The sequence below is a fragment of the Pristis pectinata genome, chromosome 7 (assembly GCF_009764475.1).
Source record: "Pristis pectinata isolate sPriPec2 chromosome 7, sPriPec2.1.pri, whole genome shotgun sequence".
Classification (NCBI taxonomy): domain Eukaryota; kingdom Metazoa; phylum Chordata; class Chondrichthyes; order Rhinopristiformes; family Pristidae; genus Pristis; species Pristis pectinata.
Genome location: NC_067411.1, coordinates 66049381 through 66065666, shown reverse-complemented (window position 1 = coordinate 66065666; position 16286 = coordinate 66049381). Strand labels below are relative to the sequence as shown.

Here is a 16286-nt window from a genome sequence, read left to right as displayed (position 1 = left end):
TTCGTGGATCAGTTCTTCATGATATATATTACACAAAATTGTATGAACATGAAAACGTGTAGCAGTACAAATATACTTAATGGGGCTGCTCATCAGACATAGTCTAATGAAAGATGGAAAAAAATGAAAGATTAAAAACAAGCCCAGGAGGATGGTTGAGGCTAAAATCTTTGTCCTGAAATGTTTTTCCTTTCATTTACAGAAGCTAATTGTGATATTTTTGACTGTTGTACAAATTAGGTTTCATAATGGTAATTTGGGAAATGTTGTGGTATGGATGGAAAATCAGGAATCAGAGTAGCAACCACTGTCCATGAAATGCAACTACTGACTGTAAATTGTGTATGAGCAATGCAGTGTCTTTTACTGGTTGAATTTGAATGGCTGGTGCTCCAAGGCTTTTGTAATCTGGAAGGATGACTGCATTGGAAAAGCAGAAGATAAAACCTGATAAGCAGCCAAGGGAGATTTCACAAGTGGAAGAGAGTTCAATTACATTTCGTTCTGTCAAATTCCTTTCTTTCCCAGCTCCCAATTTACGATCTCTATTTTAATGCGGGTGGCCATTAGGTCATACCTCTTCCTAGTTTAGTTTAGAGTTGTGGGTCATGCACTGAATTTTGACTCTTATTGAAATGTGCACAAAACCTAGAACACTTGGTCCCAAGGGCTGCTTTACAATTAAGACGGGGTGTGACATTACCAGGTATAGTTTCACTGGGTAAAGCTGAAAGCTTTTCATGGTGCACAAACAACAGGAACAATGAATAGCAAGTTTCAGTATCTTTAGGATTTTAATTGCTGATATGTGATGCCATCCAATGTCATAAATACAGAACAAAAGTATTTCTAGTGAGAATAGAGTTCAAATCTGTCTTCAATTATAACAGGTGGGAAAGGAGTAATTTTGATGTTTTGTTTTGCAGTTTATCCTGACGCCTATTGAAGTAGCTATTGAAGACATGCAGAAGAAAACTCTTGAATTGGCAATAGCAACTCACCAGGAGCCTCCAGATGCCAAGATGCTTCAGATGGTACTGCAAGGCTCCGTGGGAACCACCGTAAACCAGGTATCGCACCAGCAATTCTGTGTCATCTTTCCGTTAATATGTATATTTTAGCCTGGGTGCCTCTGTACCTAGAGACCAAAGTTATGATGATATAGTGGCTGTTCCTGCGTTCACCTTATGAAAGGTTCACTTTTGGATTGCAGTGTAATGCATGGAAACCGTTCTTCAGTGTCTCTAACTAAAATGTCAAGGACTTATCAAAAAAAGAAAACTCCATTGAAAACAGACCCAACAAAGAGAGCTGAAAGGAACAGTGCTCAGAGTGCAGTGAAAATGAATTTAAATACCAGTCCATCGATTTATAGTTGGATAGCTTAATAATACCATTTTAGAAACAAATTAACAATATGTTCTATATAAACATTATTACAATATTGCAAAGAATTAATCCAGCTAGCATTTTCCACACTTGCAATTATTCTATGATTAGTTTGGAGCATGAATATTGATAATAGTGTGCATTTGCTTTATTTCTTTTGGGTTAAGCCCAAAAGGCTGTAAACAGTGGGGCTAAGGCTTCAAGTGGGAGAAGCAGGAATATAGCCTATAGGTGAGCAGAGTGTTGGAAGTTGAATACACTGGGATCCCACTCTGTGGCTAAAATTCCAGATGTCCTATTTTGTAGTGGTGGGGGTGTTGGTGTGGTGAGGAGGGAGGGGAAAAGTCATTAGACCACTTCTTCGTAACGGGTCAGACTTCGTGTGAATTTCGGAAATCAATGAATTTCAAACAAAATTCCCTGCATCGTGGAAGTTGCAGCTGATAATAGCTTCCATATTGGAACTGAACAATCCTGTAGAAGAAAACATCATCGATTACAGAGGGTACTAATTAATATTTAACTGCCTTTGTGCTTCTCTAATAGAAAATAAACAATTTTGGAATACTTTGGCCATTGTGAGCTCCTGCCTCCCTTTATGGAAGCTGGTTGGTTTTTCCAGAACATCATTGGGGCGGGCATCTCTGGCTCCTTACTCAACAATTTATAGTATATGAGTACAAGACAATGTCCTAAATTCTGGATTTAGAGTTTTAGTGGGGTGAGGCAGGTCCTAGAATTAGTTTGTATTTTGCTCACTCTGGTCCAAAAACAGATTGACAAATTGATATTTAAACTTCTCACTGATTATTAACAAACAAAAGAGGATTCCAAGAGCCAATCAGTTAACAAGGATTAGTACTGAGAACCAACAACCACATAATCAAATCAAGTTTACATGTACAATGTCCTCTTCACAGAATAACACTAAAATTACTCGACCTATAATGATCTAGTAATTAATTAATATAAAGCAGCTGCTTGCATTAAGACCAGTCTCTGACTATTTTTTTGTTTCCCTAACTTATATTGTTTGTGGTACAAACAAATCAAAGCACCAGCCTTATTTCCCAATGGTTGTATCTCACTCCACTTTATTCTGTTTGTGAAAGGGTCCGCTAGAAGTAGCTCAAGTGTTTCTGGCTGAAATTCCAGAGAATTCAAACCTCTTCCGACATCACAATAAACTGAGGTTATGCTTCAAAGAATTTATTATGCGGTGAGTTGAATAATGCACTAAATGAATTATTTGTTGAAACTGCAAATGGAATGTGCCAAGCCTTCGCTAGCACCACAGATTATTCCTGCTACTAATTGAGTAATATAGATGAGAAAGGAGTCACTATTATAATCTGAAGTTCATTCAGTTCAACTGGGGTGATGATAGAAGCACAACAATTAGCCCAAGTGACTGAGGAAAGATTGGATCTCTGTTCGTTATTGCTGTCAAGTAATTCCTGCAAGAAATGCTCATCTCAGGCAGAAAGAAGTACGAACTTGGAAGACTTGATGAATATATTGGGCGGCACGGTAGCGTAGCGGTTAGCACGACGCTATTACAGCGCCAGCGATCAGGGTTCGATTCCTGTCGCTGTCTGTAAGGAGTTTGTACGTTCTCCCCGTGTCTGCGTGGGTTTCCTCCGGGTGCTCCGGTTTCCTCCCACATTCCAAAGACGTACAGGTAGGTTAATTTGGATTTTTTAAAAAATAGGTAGCGTGGACTCGTTGGGCCAGAAGGGCCTGTTACCACGCTGTAAATAAAAAATCAAAAAAAAATATTGATGGGTTGGTCTGCCAATAATGGATAAGGTTTATAAAAACAACTGGTGCCTTTCTAACCATATCCTTGTAAGGAATTCAGGAAACAAGGTGAGGAGAAAATCTTTTAAGTTCGCCAATGACACCACTGTTTTAGGCCAGATCAACAACAATGACGAGATGGAGTACAGGAAAGAGATCACGAACCTTGTGTCACCGTGTCAGAACAACAACCTAGTCCTTAACGTCAGCAAGATGAAAGAGCTGGTTTTTGACCTAAGGAAGGGGCGGGGTGAACTCCTGACATCCTCCTTAGTCCTGATGCAGGGTTTCAACCCGAAACAGTGCTGGACCTGCTGAGTTCCTCCAGCAGTTTGTTTGTTGCTCCAGATTCCAGAATCTGGTGTTTCTAAGTATTCAGCAGTTAATTTTGTAATCAAATTAATAAATACTTCAAATGATGATAATTTGTCAATATAATGAATGACTCTGGTCCCCATCCACTTGAGCTAACTCTACCAGTATGTGCAGTTGTAGGGAGGTACGTAGGTAGCAGGTTGTTGGAAAGGTGAAGACACAGCAGGGGGTAGTCTTCACCACCTTGTGTCCTATTACAGAATGGAATAGGCAGAAAGCAATCAGCCAATTTTTCATGAGCAATACAGAGAAAGCGCACACCTACCAAACAATATTTTACTTACATACAGGGAGATATTATACAATATCAGTGTATTAAATATAGAATCTTAAAAATGTTAAACAGACTGATTTTAAAAGTAATTTAAATAATCCTCCTTATTCCTATGATGCTTTATTGCTTTTCACTGAATGTCTTTCCCTTCCAGCTGTGGGGATGCCGTAGAGAAGAATAAACATCTGATCACTTCTGACCAAAAAGAATATCAACAAGAACTGAAAAAGAATTACCACAAATTAAAAGAGAACCTGAGACCAATGATAGGGAGAAAGATCCCAGACCTATACAAACCAGTAATAAAAATTCACCGGGAGTCCAAGTAAGTAATACAACATTAACCCTTCTGTTACTTAGCTTCATAAAGAGAGAAATTTATTTAAGAAGAAAGTTAACATTAAATTTCAATTTGGATTACGCACAGAACTTTCAGAATCAGAATTGTTAGGTATTTCTGGAATTTGCTGTATTTTGCTTTCAAAATCTGTTAGTGAGGATTAGAATGATTGCTTTTTCCAACTCAAAATTTGTTGGGATTTACCATGAGCCTACTCTCATTTTATAATGTGTGAAAAACAGTTGTTCTGTCATGAAAGAGAGTCAGAAGAATTGGGTAAAATTATTACAAAGCTACAATAGATATAATAATTCTGACAAGCTAAGAAGAAGGTAAAGAAGGAAGAAGTGTAAGCCTGGAAGTTCATTCATAATGCCAAGCAATTATGGGACAGCAGCCAGTATTATGGTACAGGGCTTACTCTTTACACAACTACAACCTGAAGGCATTTTGCTCAGAGCATTAACATGTTCAGGGCATGCAGTAGGTTAATTAATCTTGTTGAAACAGACAGATGAGATACTGACATGTAATTTGCATTACACAAGTGATATAAGCTGCACTAAGAAAGCCAAAGTCACCATTTCCTGGGAAAGCACTGCAAATTTTATGTCTGTACTTGGACCAGATTTGCCTGAGATGCCAGTTTGCGTGAGGGACCTGCCACCCTGCTGCACATCAGATTTATTGTACCACACACTAGAAGTGCAAGAACTCCTGAAGGGGCATACTTGGAAATTGTACAACTAGTTGATCCAGAGTCCTGTTGGGGTGCAGAATTCAAATGGGTGCATGTGTGGGTGTGACATCAGGTCCGGCTCTGAGGATGGGCCTTTTGTCCTGCAGTAATCTGGAGTTTGTTCCAAAGTCCCCAGAACACCCATAATTTTTACCAAATTGTAGAATAATAGAATGATTATGGTGTGCAAGGAAACCATTCAGCCTGTTGTGAGCACATAGCTGAATATGAGAGCAATTAAGCAAGTCCTCTGCCTATAGCCCTACATATTCTATCCTTTCAGATAATTTGCAGCACCCTTTGAAACATTGGAATAGAATCTGTCTCCACTTCTGCCTCCAGCACCCCAGATCCTAACCGAACACCATGTAAAAAATCTTTTTCTTCTTTAACTTGTGGTTCTTTTTGCCAGTCACCTTCATTCAAAATCCCCAGTTCTTGACCTGTCCACCATGGGAACACATTCTTTCTATCTACTGTTTCTAGACCCTTATGATTTTAAATAACTTTATCAGATCCTCTCACAAACTCCTCTGTTCCAAGGAGATTAACCTCAGCTTCTCCAGTTTATCTACAAAGTCCCTCTTTCCTGGAATCATTTTGGTAAATCTCTTCTGCATTCTCTCTGATAACTTTCCTAAAATATGACAGCCAGAACTCGAAATATTATGGCTTATGGCCAAACTATTGTTTTATAGAAGTTCATCATGACTTCCTGGCTCTTGTACACTATACCCACAGTCCTATTTGATTTTCCAATCACTTCTTCAACTTATGCTGCCACTTTTGATGAACATATGCCCAGATGTCTTTTATCTTATTTTATATATAAGAATTGTGCCTTTTGGTTTGTATTATCACTTCTCATTCTTCCTACCGAAGTGTAACACTTCACAACTTTCAGCATTAAATTTCATCTGTCTACCCAGTTGATCAGCATGTCTGTACCTCCTTGAGGTTTAGTACTATTCACCTTCAGGCTTTGGATCATTTGCAAAGTTAGAAATAATGACTTGGGTGTACAGCACATGGATAAATATTTAGAGGTGTTATTAGTAGCAACCTCTGGGAATCTCCACTGTATACTTCTCAGTCCAAAAACAACCTTAAAAATTAGTCAATTTTCTATGCATGTTCCTACAGATTGACATCAACTGGATTTCCAGTATTGACACTGTTACTTAATCAAAAAAAAGATCAAAATTAGACACAATTTGCTTTTCATAAATCCACTCTTCCTCTAATCAATCGACACTTGTTGAAGGGACTGCTAGTTCGGTCCCCAGTTGGGGAGTTCTGGGTACATGAAGGAGGTGAGGGGCTAGCCATGATAGAGCACTTTGTCTAGCCATGCTGACAACAAGAGCTGTATGCTGGTTGTCAAAGTCAATATCAGCCTCAACATTTAGATAACCTGTCTTTGCATAGCCAGCACTGAGACATCTCCAGAATTACCCTGTTTTAATGCTTCAAGAACATGTCAGCATGATATTCAACAGGGCTCGTGGCACTGTCATTTTCACTAATGAACAACAGAGGCAGTGGGACAAGTCAGCACAATCCTTTTGGATCTATTCCTTGGAGTTTAAAAACATGAGGAGAGACCTTTTTCAAATATATGAAATCCCAAGGGGCTTTACAGAATGGATGTTGAGGTGTTTTCACTAGTGGGAGAGTCACGAACATGGCGACATAGTTACAAGATAAAGGGCTGTCATTTAAAACTGAGGTGCATAGAACTTTCTTCTCTCTGAGGGTAGTGAACCTCTGGAACTCTTTGCCCTGAAGTAGCCTGTCAGCACCTTATGTCTGGATCTGAACGTGAAAAATAGTCACTTGGGTAAAGTGCCAGAGAGTGGAAGCTGCATGAGAAATGTACATCAGGCTGAACCAGTGTATTCAAGAGAAGAAAGGGAATGACTAATGAGCATTATTTCAAGCATAAGAATATCTAATGTAACAATCTATTTTATTTTAATGCTCTCTTCAATCAGTATTGGTAACTTATTTTTTTATATTGTAAGGGAATCCTTTAAAAGATCAAGTTTTAAGAGATATGAATCACCACAATCAAACTCACAGAACAGTTGATGGAATCTGTCAATGAGATCCCAGGATCTGGTTTTTAAGTGCAACTCATTGAGCTCTGCACAACCATCAAGACAACTATATGAGAAATATGAGAACTACGATCAGTTATCTTCTTCCTCGAAAGGAAACACTTTTAATAAAGTAAGTAACCCGTCGATCACACTGATATCATTTACTCCATGGAAAGATGAAGCTGCCAGATGCCTTGAACTGCTGTTAGTTCATCCAGCTTGCAAATATGGTGCTGATGTCTTTTTACTTGCACCTTTTCCCAATTGTAATACATACATGATTTTATTATCCAACCGTTTAATTGTTTCCCAACTCATGACGATATGTGTGTCACAATGTTTACATAAGCTGCTGTCGCATCCTCTAGCTTAATGTGCAGCAAATGTTTCATGTTCCATATTCACTCTGCTGGTTCTGTATATGGCTTATTATGTTTCATTGTCATTTCATTTCAAACAAGATAAACCTTTATTGCGATTGTTTCTATTGATGTAATTCTGTTTTATAAGTGCAGCATTTGCTTTGAATTAGTCAGATTCTTTTAGTGGTCAGGTGTCAATAATGTGATCTGCAACTTGTATACCTCCATTTTTAAACTAGTTGAAGTTGAGTTATTTTCTTGATGGGACCTACTTATTAAGTATATTTGAGACACAATACTTCCAGAATAGCATTAACTTCCATTTTTGGTTTGCAATGCTATTTTAATTTTTGTGCAACCAGCTTTATTACATTCTATGGTCCAAGGAGGGAAAATCGAGTGTCAATCAATGGAGAATTTTACATGAACTGCCATAAGCATTCAATAAAATATATGTTGACCTTAAACATCCCAGCAAATCGTTTATTGCCAAACAGTCAATCCTCATTCCCTACGATCTCGGAAATTATAGCTTCTCTGTTCTCATAAATAATTTGCACAGGACCACCACCCTCTAAAAGCTGGTCTGCTCAGAGATGACTAACAATTTGTAAAAGCAATGCAATTTTGATTTTTTTCCATCAAGTACATGCAAATTTTAAAATATGTCTCTGGACTCTGACTAAAAATGGAGGCAACATTGCAGACTGTCTTAATTCCTCATTGATTGTATATTACTGTATCTAATGTATAGAAAATTCCAATCATGCAACTAGGTACTCGCCAAAATGGCATCACCTAACGCTAGTGTTTCAAATGTTCTTCTATATTATGCTTTCATTTTGTTTGTATTGGGATTCCAATTGATTTATATTGTATGTGTAGATAAGATTCCCTTTGTAAAAGTAAAAAGCTTTTCTAAAAAATTATGAAGATATATTGATGTAAATGTATCATTGCATTACATTCTAGAATCAAAGAAATCCACAGCTGATAGAACTGGAGCTATTTAGTTCTCAACCTGCTTCACTGTCTTTTCCCCCATCTTTTCATATTATTGCTGACATCCATTTAATTCACTCTTAATGCTATGGTACCAAGCTGAATGGCCACTTGTGACCATTTTTTCTTTTTCCCAGTTCTGATGAAGAGTTCCAGACTCAAACGTTAACTGATTCTCTTTTCAGATGCTGCCTGATCTGCTGAGTGTTTCCAACATATTCTGTTTTTTTCCTGATTTTCAGCATCTGCAGGGTTTTTTGATTTCCATATTCCATTAACCTGCTCAATGGAAAAACACATGGATCTTCCCCTTTCAATTTTCCAGTGATAAAGCTAAATTTACCCAGTATTGAGACTACATTGCTAACCAAATAAAAGACATTTTTTATAGTTCTCATGATTTTGAAATGGCCTACACATTTTCATTCAATAATATCTGAACTAAAGGGAAAACGTGCTATCTTTTTGAAGTGCTTTTGGCCCCTCAGGAATGATCCAGGACCACCCTGACTCAGTGGTCAGTACATTGGTGGACTGAGAGCTCAGAAACCCTAACATCTGACCTCCAACGTGCCCAATACTACAATACTACTAGATGCAGAAGTTATGAACATGGCAACCCACAGAAAGGCCACAGCTGACCGTTATTTTACAAACAGCTGCTGAAGAAGTGCAATCTGCCTTATTATAGTCATTACCAATTTATTTGCAATTTATAATGCAAAGAAAAGGTGATGCAATTATCTAATTTTTTTTAAATTGGCAAACGATGACTATAACCCAAAACTCCTGATGCTGAAGCATAAAAATACGAACAAGTCAAGCACCAGGAATGATCGTTGGGTCATCTTCCTATCCACGATGGAGCTTAGCATTCAGAGCGTTAAGACTTCTAACCCTGAGAGATACAATGTAAGAATTCAGTTCCAGTTTGTGATCCACTCAACATAAGAATATGAGAAACAGAAGCCAGAACAGGCCTCATGCCTGCTCTTCCATTCAATGAGATCATGGTTGATGTTTTACCTCAGCTCCACTTTCCTGCACTAATCCTATACCCATTTATTCCATTAATACCGAAAAATCTGTCAAATTTGAATATATTCAGTGACTGAGCCTCCACGGCCCCCATGGCTAGAGAATTCCAAAGATTCATCACCCTCCAGGTGTAGTAATTCCTTCTATATTCTCTGTCCTGAATGACAACCCATTACTTTGAGACTGTAGCCCTTGGTTCTAACACTCAGATAGGAGAAACATCAATCTTACTTCTACCCTGTCACAACTTTATGCATGATATCCAAGTACTCCATACCTAAAATGTTACAGTTATACTTCAAGGAGAATTGCACAAACCTTACCTTCTGTACAACTTAGTATACAATAATAATTCTCTTTTGACAAACACCCTCTCCCAGCTTAAATGAGGAAAGGACTAAGTAACCGTTGTGCTGAAACCAGTAGGCAACATTTTACCCAGGTGGGCAAACATTTATTTGTAAAATATCATAAAAGATTGCATACTACAAAATGCTGATTCTGTTGAACATGTCCATCTCGATTCAAACCACTGCTGAGAAAACACAGTGAAACTGAAATTAAAACACAACTTGCTGGAAACTCAGAAAATATAGATTAACATTTCTGGTCTTAGAGGTCATCAATGATTGACAAAGGTTGATTTCTTTGCTCTTTATAGATTTTGAGGAACTACTGTCCTTTTTCTCCATTCTCTGTTTTGGTTTCACACACAAGGGAGTCAAAATGACATCTAATAATGCTAGGTGAAAAAACAACAAGATGCAGGAGGAACTCAGCAGGCTAGGCAGCATCTGTGGAGAAAAACAGACGGTCAATGTTTTGGGTCAGGATCCTTCTTCAGGACTGAAGATAGGGAAAGGGTAATCCCAATATATAGGGAAGAGAAATAGAACAGTGATAGGTGGACAAAAGAGGGGAGGCGGGGTAGACACAAGGTGATGATAGGTAGATGCAGGTCAGAGATAGTGATAGGCAGATGCAGGGGAGGTGGGGAGAGCAGATCCACCAGGGTATGGGTCAAAGGCAGGTGCCCCATGGAGGGAGGGGAGGAGAGAGAGAAAAAATAATGCTAACCTTAAAACCAAAATTATGTCTGCAGCAGCTCTTCTCTAGGCATGTATATTTTTCCGTCATGGTGAAGACAGAGACCTGTAAAAGGAGATCTGGGGAATGTAATTCCAAGTTGTTATGTGATTCAGTTTATTCCATTTGCATATAGTTTCTGGGTGGTCAAGGGATTAAGATATTGGTATATTTCCAGCTTTGGCTGCTTCACAAAATATATTGTAGGCCAGAGGATGTATAGAGAGATTTAAACTGCCTTGCAGTGCTGGAAGAATACAACAGTCCGTCTGGATTTGGAGCTCAGAAATCATGTCATGTGAATGGATGTACACAGCTGTAGAGGCGACTCTGGAATTCTTTCGCCAAATGAGAATCACTCTGTGGATTTATGACTCCATGAGGTTGAAAGACCATACTTAGGCAAACAGTAGATAACTCCAACTAACATATGACTGAGTCAACATCGGGTTTAATTCAATGGCGGGTGAAACGTGATTAACTGAACTCTGACTTCACCACCAGTTGTGATTGCTTAAGTATTTTAGGACACTTTTGTGCATGGTACTCTTATACTTGCAGCTGGATGAAAGCTACTAAACTCAAAATGTATTGTGGCTGTATATCAGATCGATCTAGTAATGATTTTGGAGCTACATCAAACCTGTTTGATATAAGACTGTTACATTGAGTAAAAGTTAAACAGTGGAAAACAAGAAATGTAGTGTCCAAATTATAGTAAAGGATCTGAAAATGTAGAACAGGCCTATCAAAAAAGCAAAATACTTACCTAATGCACCATGTTATTTAAAGACAACAAACAGAATTGCTTGATATAGATTAAAATTGAAAGATTTACATTTTGTTTATGAATATTTCTACTACGAACCTCGGGATGTGTTATATTTTGTTTTAGTGTAGAGGAGCAAATTGGATTAAAAGTTGTTTATTTTGAGCTGCAAAGCCTGAAGCCCTGTGAAAGCGAAAAAAAAACAGACCCACCCTTTCACCTACTAAACACATGAAAAGAAAAATCCAAAACTCAAGCTGTGCACGTACCATTCATGTCTTTGTTTTGATCTTTGTCTAATCCATCTGGAGAAACAAATGCTGGTAGAAGAAACATTTTTTTACTTACTTCTTTTCACTTAAAACTCAGTAGCAACATAAATCTCATGGTGAGGAAACCGTCCTCTTTCCCGTGGATAAATCTGTACATCTGTCAATGTCATAGAATAAATTCTCCATGGAAGCTAAGAGGGATGATTCTGACAATGAATGTACTTACATCAGAAGGTAGACTTCTTTTTCCCCCTGCAAATACACAAGTTTTTATTAATTATATTTTTATTTCAGTGGGGTGTACGCTGTGAAAGGTTGAAACAGCGGCAACTTCAACTGTTATTCTGCTGTCATTCAAATAACCTGCCAGGACTTAGTACTGAATGTCTGCATAAGAATACTGATCATTCAGAATGTGTGGAATTGGAACAGTAGACTATATCTCAACAGGAAGCCCGTGCCTTCATGAAAAAGGGAGATTACAACATTGTTAGAAACTAAAAACCATACAGGGAAATGCAAAACAAAATATGATGACTTTCTACAGTTCATCTGATAAAATAAATGCTTACAATGCTTGGTATTAAATTCATAAATGCAATTTTAAATCAATGGTAACAATAGTCCTAAGAAAAACATCAGCAGCATTGTCCCCTACAATACATCCAAACTTTAATTTATGAAACTGCATTGGAGTCTTGTGTCTTCTCATAGCTATAAAGTGTATATTGTGTTTCTGTAAGGATGCCAATCCATTACATTAATTATTGCTACCTGAGATAGCTTTGTGGCAGGTAATATTTCTGATGCACCATTTCAACATTTGAATAATTAAATAGTAACCATTGAGCCAAGAACTGAAATATTCAATCAATTTGTTTCAATCTGCTCACTTGGTTTCTATACTTTAACATGAAATCTAAAGAAATAATTTTGTAACATTTATATTTTTATATGGTTACATATGTACACGACTGTAGTATTTGTGAAAAAAATATTGAACACACCAAGTTGCTGTACCAGGTTGTGAAATAAAACTTTTATTGTGACTTTTTTGATAACACTGATACAAGTAACAACTTTCAACATGTGCCTTTGTCTAAACTATCCATATAAAAAGGTTTACCAATTACAACAACCACTATAATTCACATTCTCACCCCAAGTTATGAGTTGCTTCTGTTTCCAAGTGAAGGTAGTTAATAACATTTTAAAATCCCCCTCAAACTTTGAAATGTTAATTGTTCCAGGAGAGGCATCAACTCACAATAACCAACATGAGGATGAGCTTAGCAGCCAGACTGATCACCAGAAGTAGGTGGGCGCAATCTGTGGCAGTAACCATGGTACTCTCACAGAAATGTGTGGAACAGCTGGTTTTAGAAGATGCATCACTTCTGATCAACAGGGAATAATGTTTACCTCCACAAGAACAGCTTTTCAATCGCTTGCAGATGCCAGGGATCTGTGAAACACTGTTGTTGCTTATTTGAAACACAATGAAAGAATCCCTTGATTCTGGAAGAGGAGGTAGACCACAGTTTATTACTTTGGCACTATCAACAAATACTTATGATGATCTTATATGTCAATATTCTTTTTTTGATGCAAAATAAAGTTTATTGTCAGAATCTCTTTTCGGAGTCAACATTCACAGCTTTGTATTTTAATAAATTGGTATATAATTTGCGACTACTTAAAAAAGATACGTTATCACACCTTTGGTGAATGCTGACAGGTAAATGGTAAATAACTATACAGTATTCATTTTAAAAGACTAATGTAACTGAAGTTTATAACCTAATATCATTTATCTATAATTTTCTTGGTGAAGACATGAAAAATGTAAGACTTCAGAAATAATCAGGATGTTATTTTTAATTTTGTTCTTTGATACTGCAATGAGATTAACTGCAGGAAGCCTGGAAGTTTTTTCTGATATGAATTGGAGTGCAGCAGTTACCAGTCCATGCAGACTTCAGGATTTTCACAATCAAGTATAAGATTCACATGTACACATTTACCCGGTTAACTTTTTATGTATCCATCATGGGCTAGCAAGTTCGGCATGGACCAAACCGAAACTGCTGGATTATACACCAGGAGAACTGAATATTTGCTCAAATAATCATAGCACAAGCTCGATTTGGAGTAATACAAGGACACAAATGTTTTCCTAACAGCAAGTTTTCTGATGCTACCTGTTTCACATCTTAACTTTCTCAAGATGTGACTTTATATTAAAAAAATAAAGAAAATTTGAAAAATGTACTGACATTTTACAAAGATCAAAGCAGCCATTCCTCTCTGCTGAAATAAATAACGGAGCACTGCCAAAGTAGGAGCAATTGATTCTTTAGAGGACATGGTGGGGATTCTCTTGACCTTCGCCCTCCCACATGGAATCTAATCCAATGTCAGAGCACAGTTACCAAATAGCGGCTTCAGGACATCTGTTCAAATGGGTGTGCGCAAAAATTCCAATTTTACTAACCGTTGTGCAAAATTAGTTACCAGTTTCACCCACAATGCCCCATGAAATCTGCCCACTGCCTTTATTCATTTCAAATTATGTAGTAAGTGGCAATGTGATAAAATCCCTCTTGTATGCATCACATTTAATAACGAGATCGCAGTATGCTTCAGAAATATCAGATATAAATGTGTAACCTTTCAATGTTGTAGAAACAGGCAACCTGGGTGATTTACATGATGAGGATAGGAGTGCAATGACCGGCAGAAGAAAACACCTGTGGCAAATTCCATTTTACCTCCCCCTCCCCAACCTTTATTGCCATTTGCTCTCCACCTGGCCCCAAGAATATCATGGTTATATCATCACATCAATCGCTCACTTCTGTCTGTGATGCACCTACATGCAGATGTCACTGGCCATACAAGAATGACACCAACTGGTATACGACACACATTTAACAAAGCTCCACCAGCAAAGTGTGCCATAACAGCAGGATGAATTTAGTCAAAAGGAGTTGAAGTAGATTCTTTCCTGAGCCACTTATAGGAAGCCTGTCTAACTTAATTTGACTTATTTAATGGGTTAATATTAAATAAAACACCAGCAAATAATTCAAGTAATTTTTATGTTCTGAAGTTTTAAATCTATTTGTACATTTACAGATCTCCAATCTGTAAGAGATATTTAAAAATAGTACAACAGCCTTTGACCTGGTTTAGTCTTGACCACGTGGGATAAGTCTTTGGTGATGGTAGGGAAATTGGGGGCTGGTGAATCTCTACACCCAGAAGAAGCAAGTGCAGGCAAGCAGGAACTGATGGAAGTCTGTCAGAGACAGCAACCATATGCACAGATAGACAAGGTGTCTTGGCATTTTCCTCTATTTGCTTTGCGACAAGGCAGGTTAGTGGCTCTGATCACTCTGACCCTTGCTCTGAGTGTCCAGCTCCACAACAATGTTTGATCACATGCCAGTGGGCACTTCCATGAATATCTGGATTTCATTTGACAACTTAAAGCAGTAGTTTCCATTGAGAATTGCTGCTTTAAGAACTCTAGCCACTGAAAAATATTGCACACATAAGTTAGCACTTCTCACGTGATACCTGAAAGTGTGCAAGGCAATGAGTGTAGGAGATTGCACTGTTTTTGTACACAATTTCTTGCACATTGTGTGCATTAAAAAAGAATTCTTCTGCACCTAGAAGAAATTGGTGGTGGTCACTTTAGCCCATTTTAGTGCATGTTTCTTTGTGCCATATAAGTCCTAGACCAGTATCTCTTAACTTGCCATGAGAATCACTATGGGAGATCCTTCAATACATTAATTACAATGATTTTACGACCATTCTTCCTCAATTGTTCTAGCTACGTTTCAAAAATCACTCAGTCTGAATTGTCATATTGATCCATTATAGTTTATCGGCCAGATAGGGACGACTGGAGGAATCGAAATTAAAACCACAAATGCTGGAAATACTCAACATGTCAGACCACACGAAGAAAAAATCCTTCAGAATAGTTTGACCTGAAACGTTAACTCTGTTTCTCTTCCTGCAACCTTATGCCAGGAAAGAGAGGCCTACGAACAGGAATGTCCATCTATTTGAAAAGTGTTGCTGAACCTGTGGAAAAAGGCAAGTGTATTTAATTCACTCATCTCCTTCAGAGGAGGAAATCCTTTTCTAGCCTGGCCTAAATGTGCCCATGTGGTTGACTCTTAAATGCCCTCTAAAATGGCCCAGGCCTCTCTTTCCTGGCATAAGGTTGCAGGAAGAGAAACAGAGTTAACATTTCAGGTCAAACTATTCTGAAGGATTTTTTCTTCGTGTGGTCTGACATGTTGAGTATTTCCAGCATTTGTGGTTTTAATTTCGATTCCCCCAGTCGTCCCTATCTGGCCCATAAAATATAATGGATCAATATGACAATTCAGACTTTTGAAACATAGCTAGAACAATAGAGGAAGAGTGGTTGTAAAATCATTGTAATTAATGTATTGAAGGATCTCCCATAGTGATTCTCATGGCAAGTTAAGAGATACTGGTCTAGGACTTATATGGCACAAAGAAACATGCATTAAAATGGGCTAAAGTGACCACCACCAATTTCTTCTAGGTGCAGAAGAATTCTTTTTTAATGCACACAATGTGCAAGAAATTGTGTACAAAAACAGTTGCCATGAGCAAAGGGAAATTTTGCACAGGCAATAAATGCTGGTCTTACCAGTCATACTCAGATCTCCCAAATTGAAGACTTTTT

At 37.8% G+C, this 16286-nt stretch overlaps 1 protein-coding gene across 1 annotated transcript in view; it reads left to right on the top strand.

Moving 5' to 3' along the window:
- LOC127572902 (dedicator of cytokinesis protein 8-like) overlaps window positions 1-13110 on the top strand; it is a 134596-nt gene extending 121486 nt beyond the window's left edge. The window contains 4 exon segments of the mRNA XM_052020629.1: window positions 927-1070; window positions 2502-2608; window positions 3993-4163; window positions 6942-13110. Of these exon segments, the coding sequence (XP_051876589.1) occupies window positions 927-1070; window positions 2502-2608; window positions 3993-4163; window positions 6942-7008 (489 nt within the window). The 3' untranslated portion in view covers window positions 7009-13110.
- The last annotated feature ends 3176 nt before the right edge of the window (window positions 13111-16286 follow it).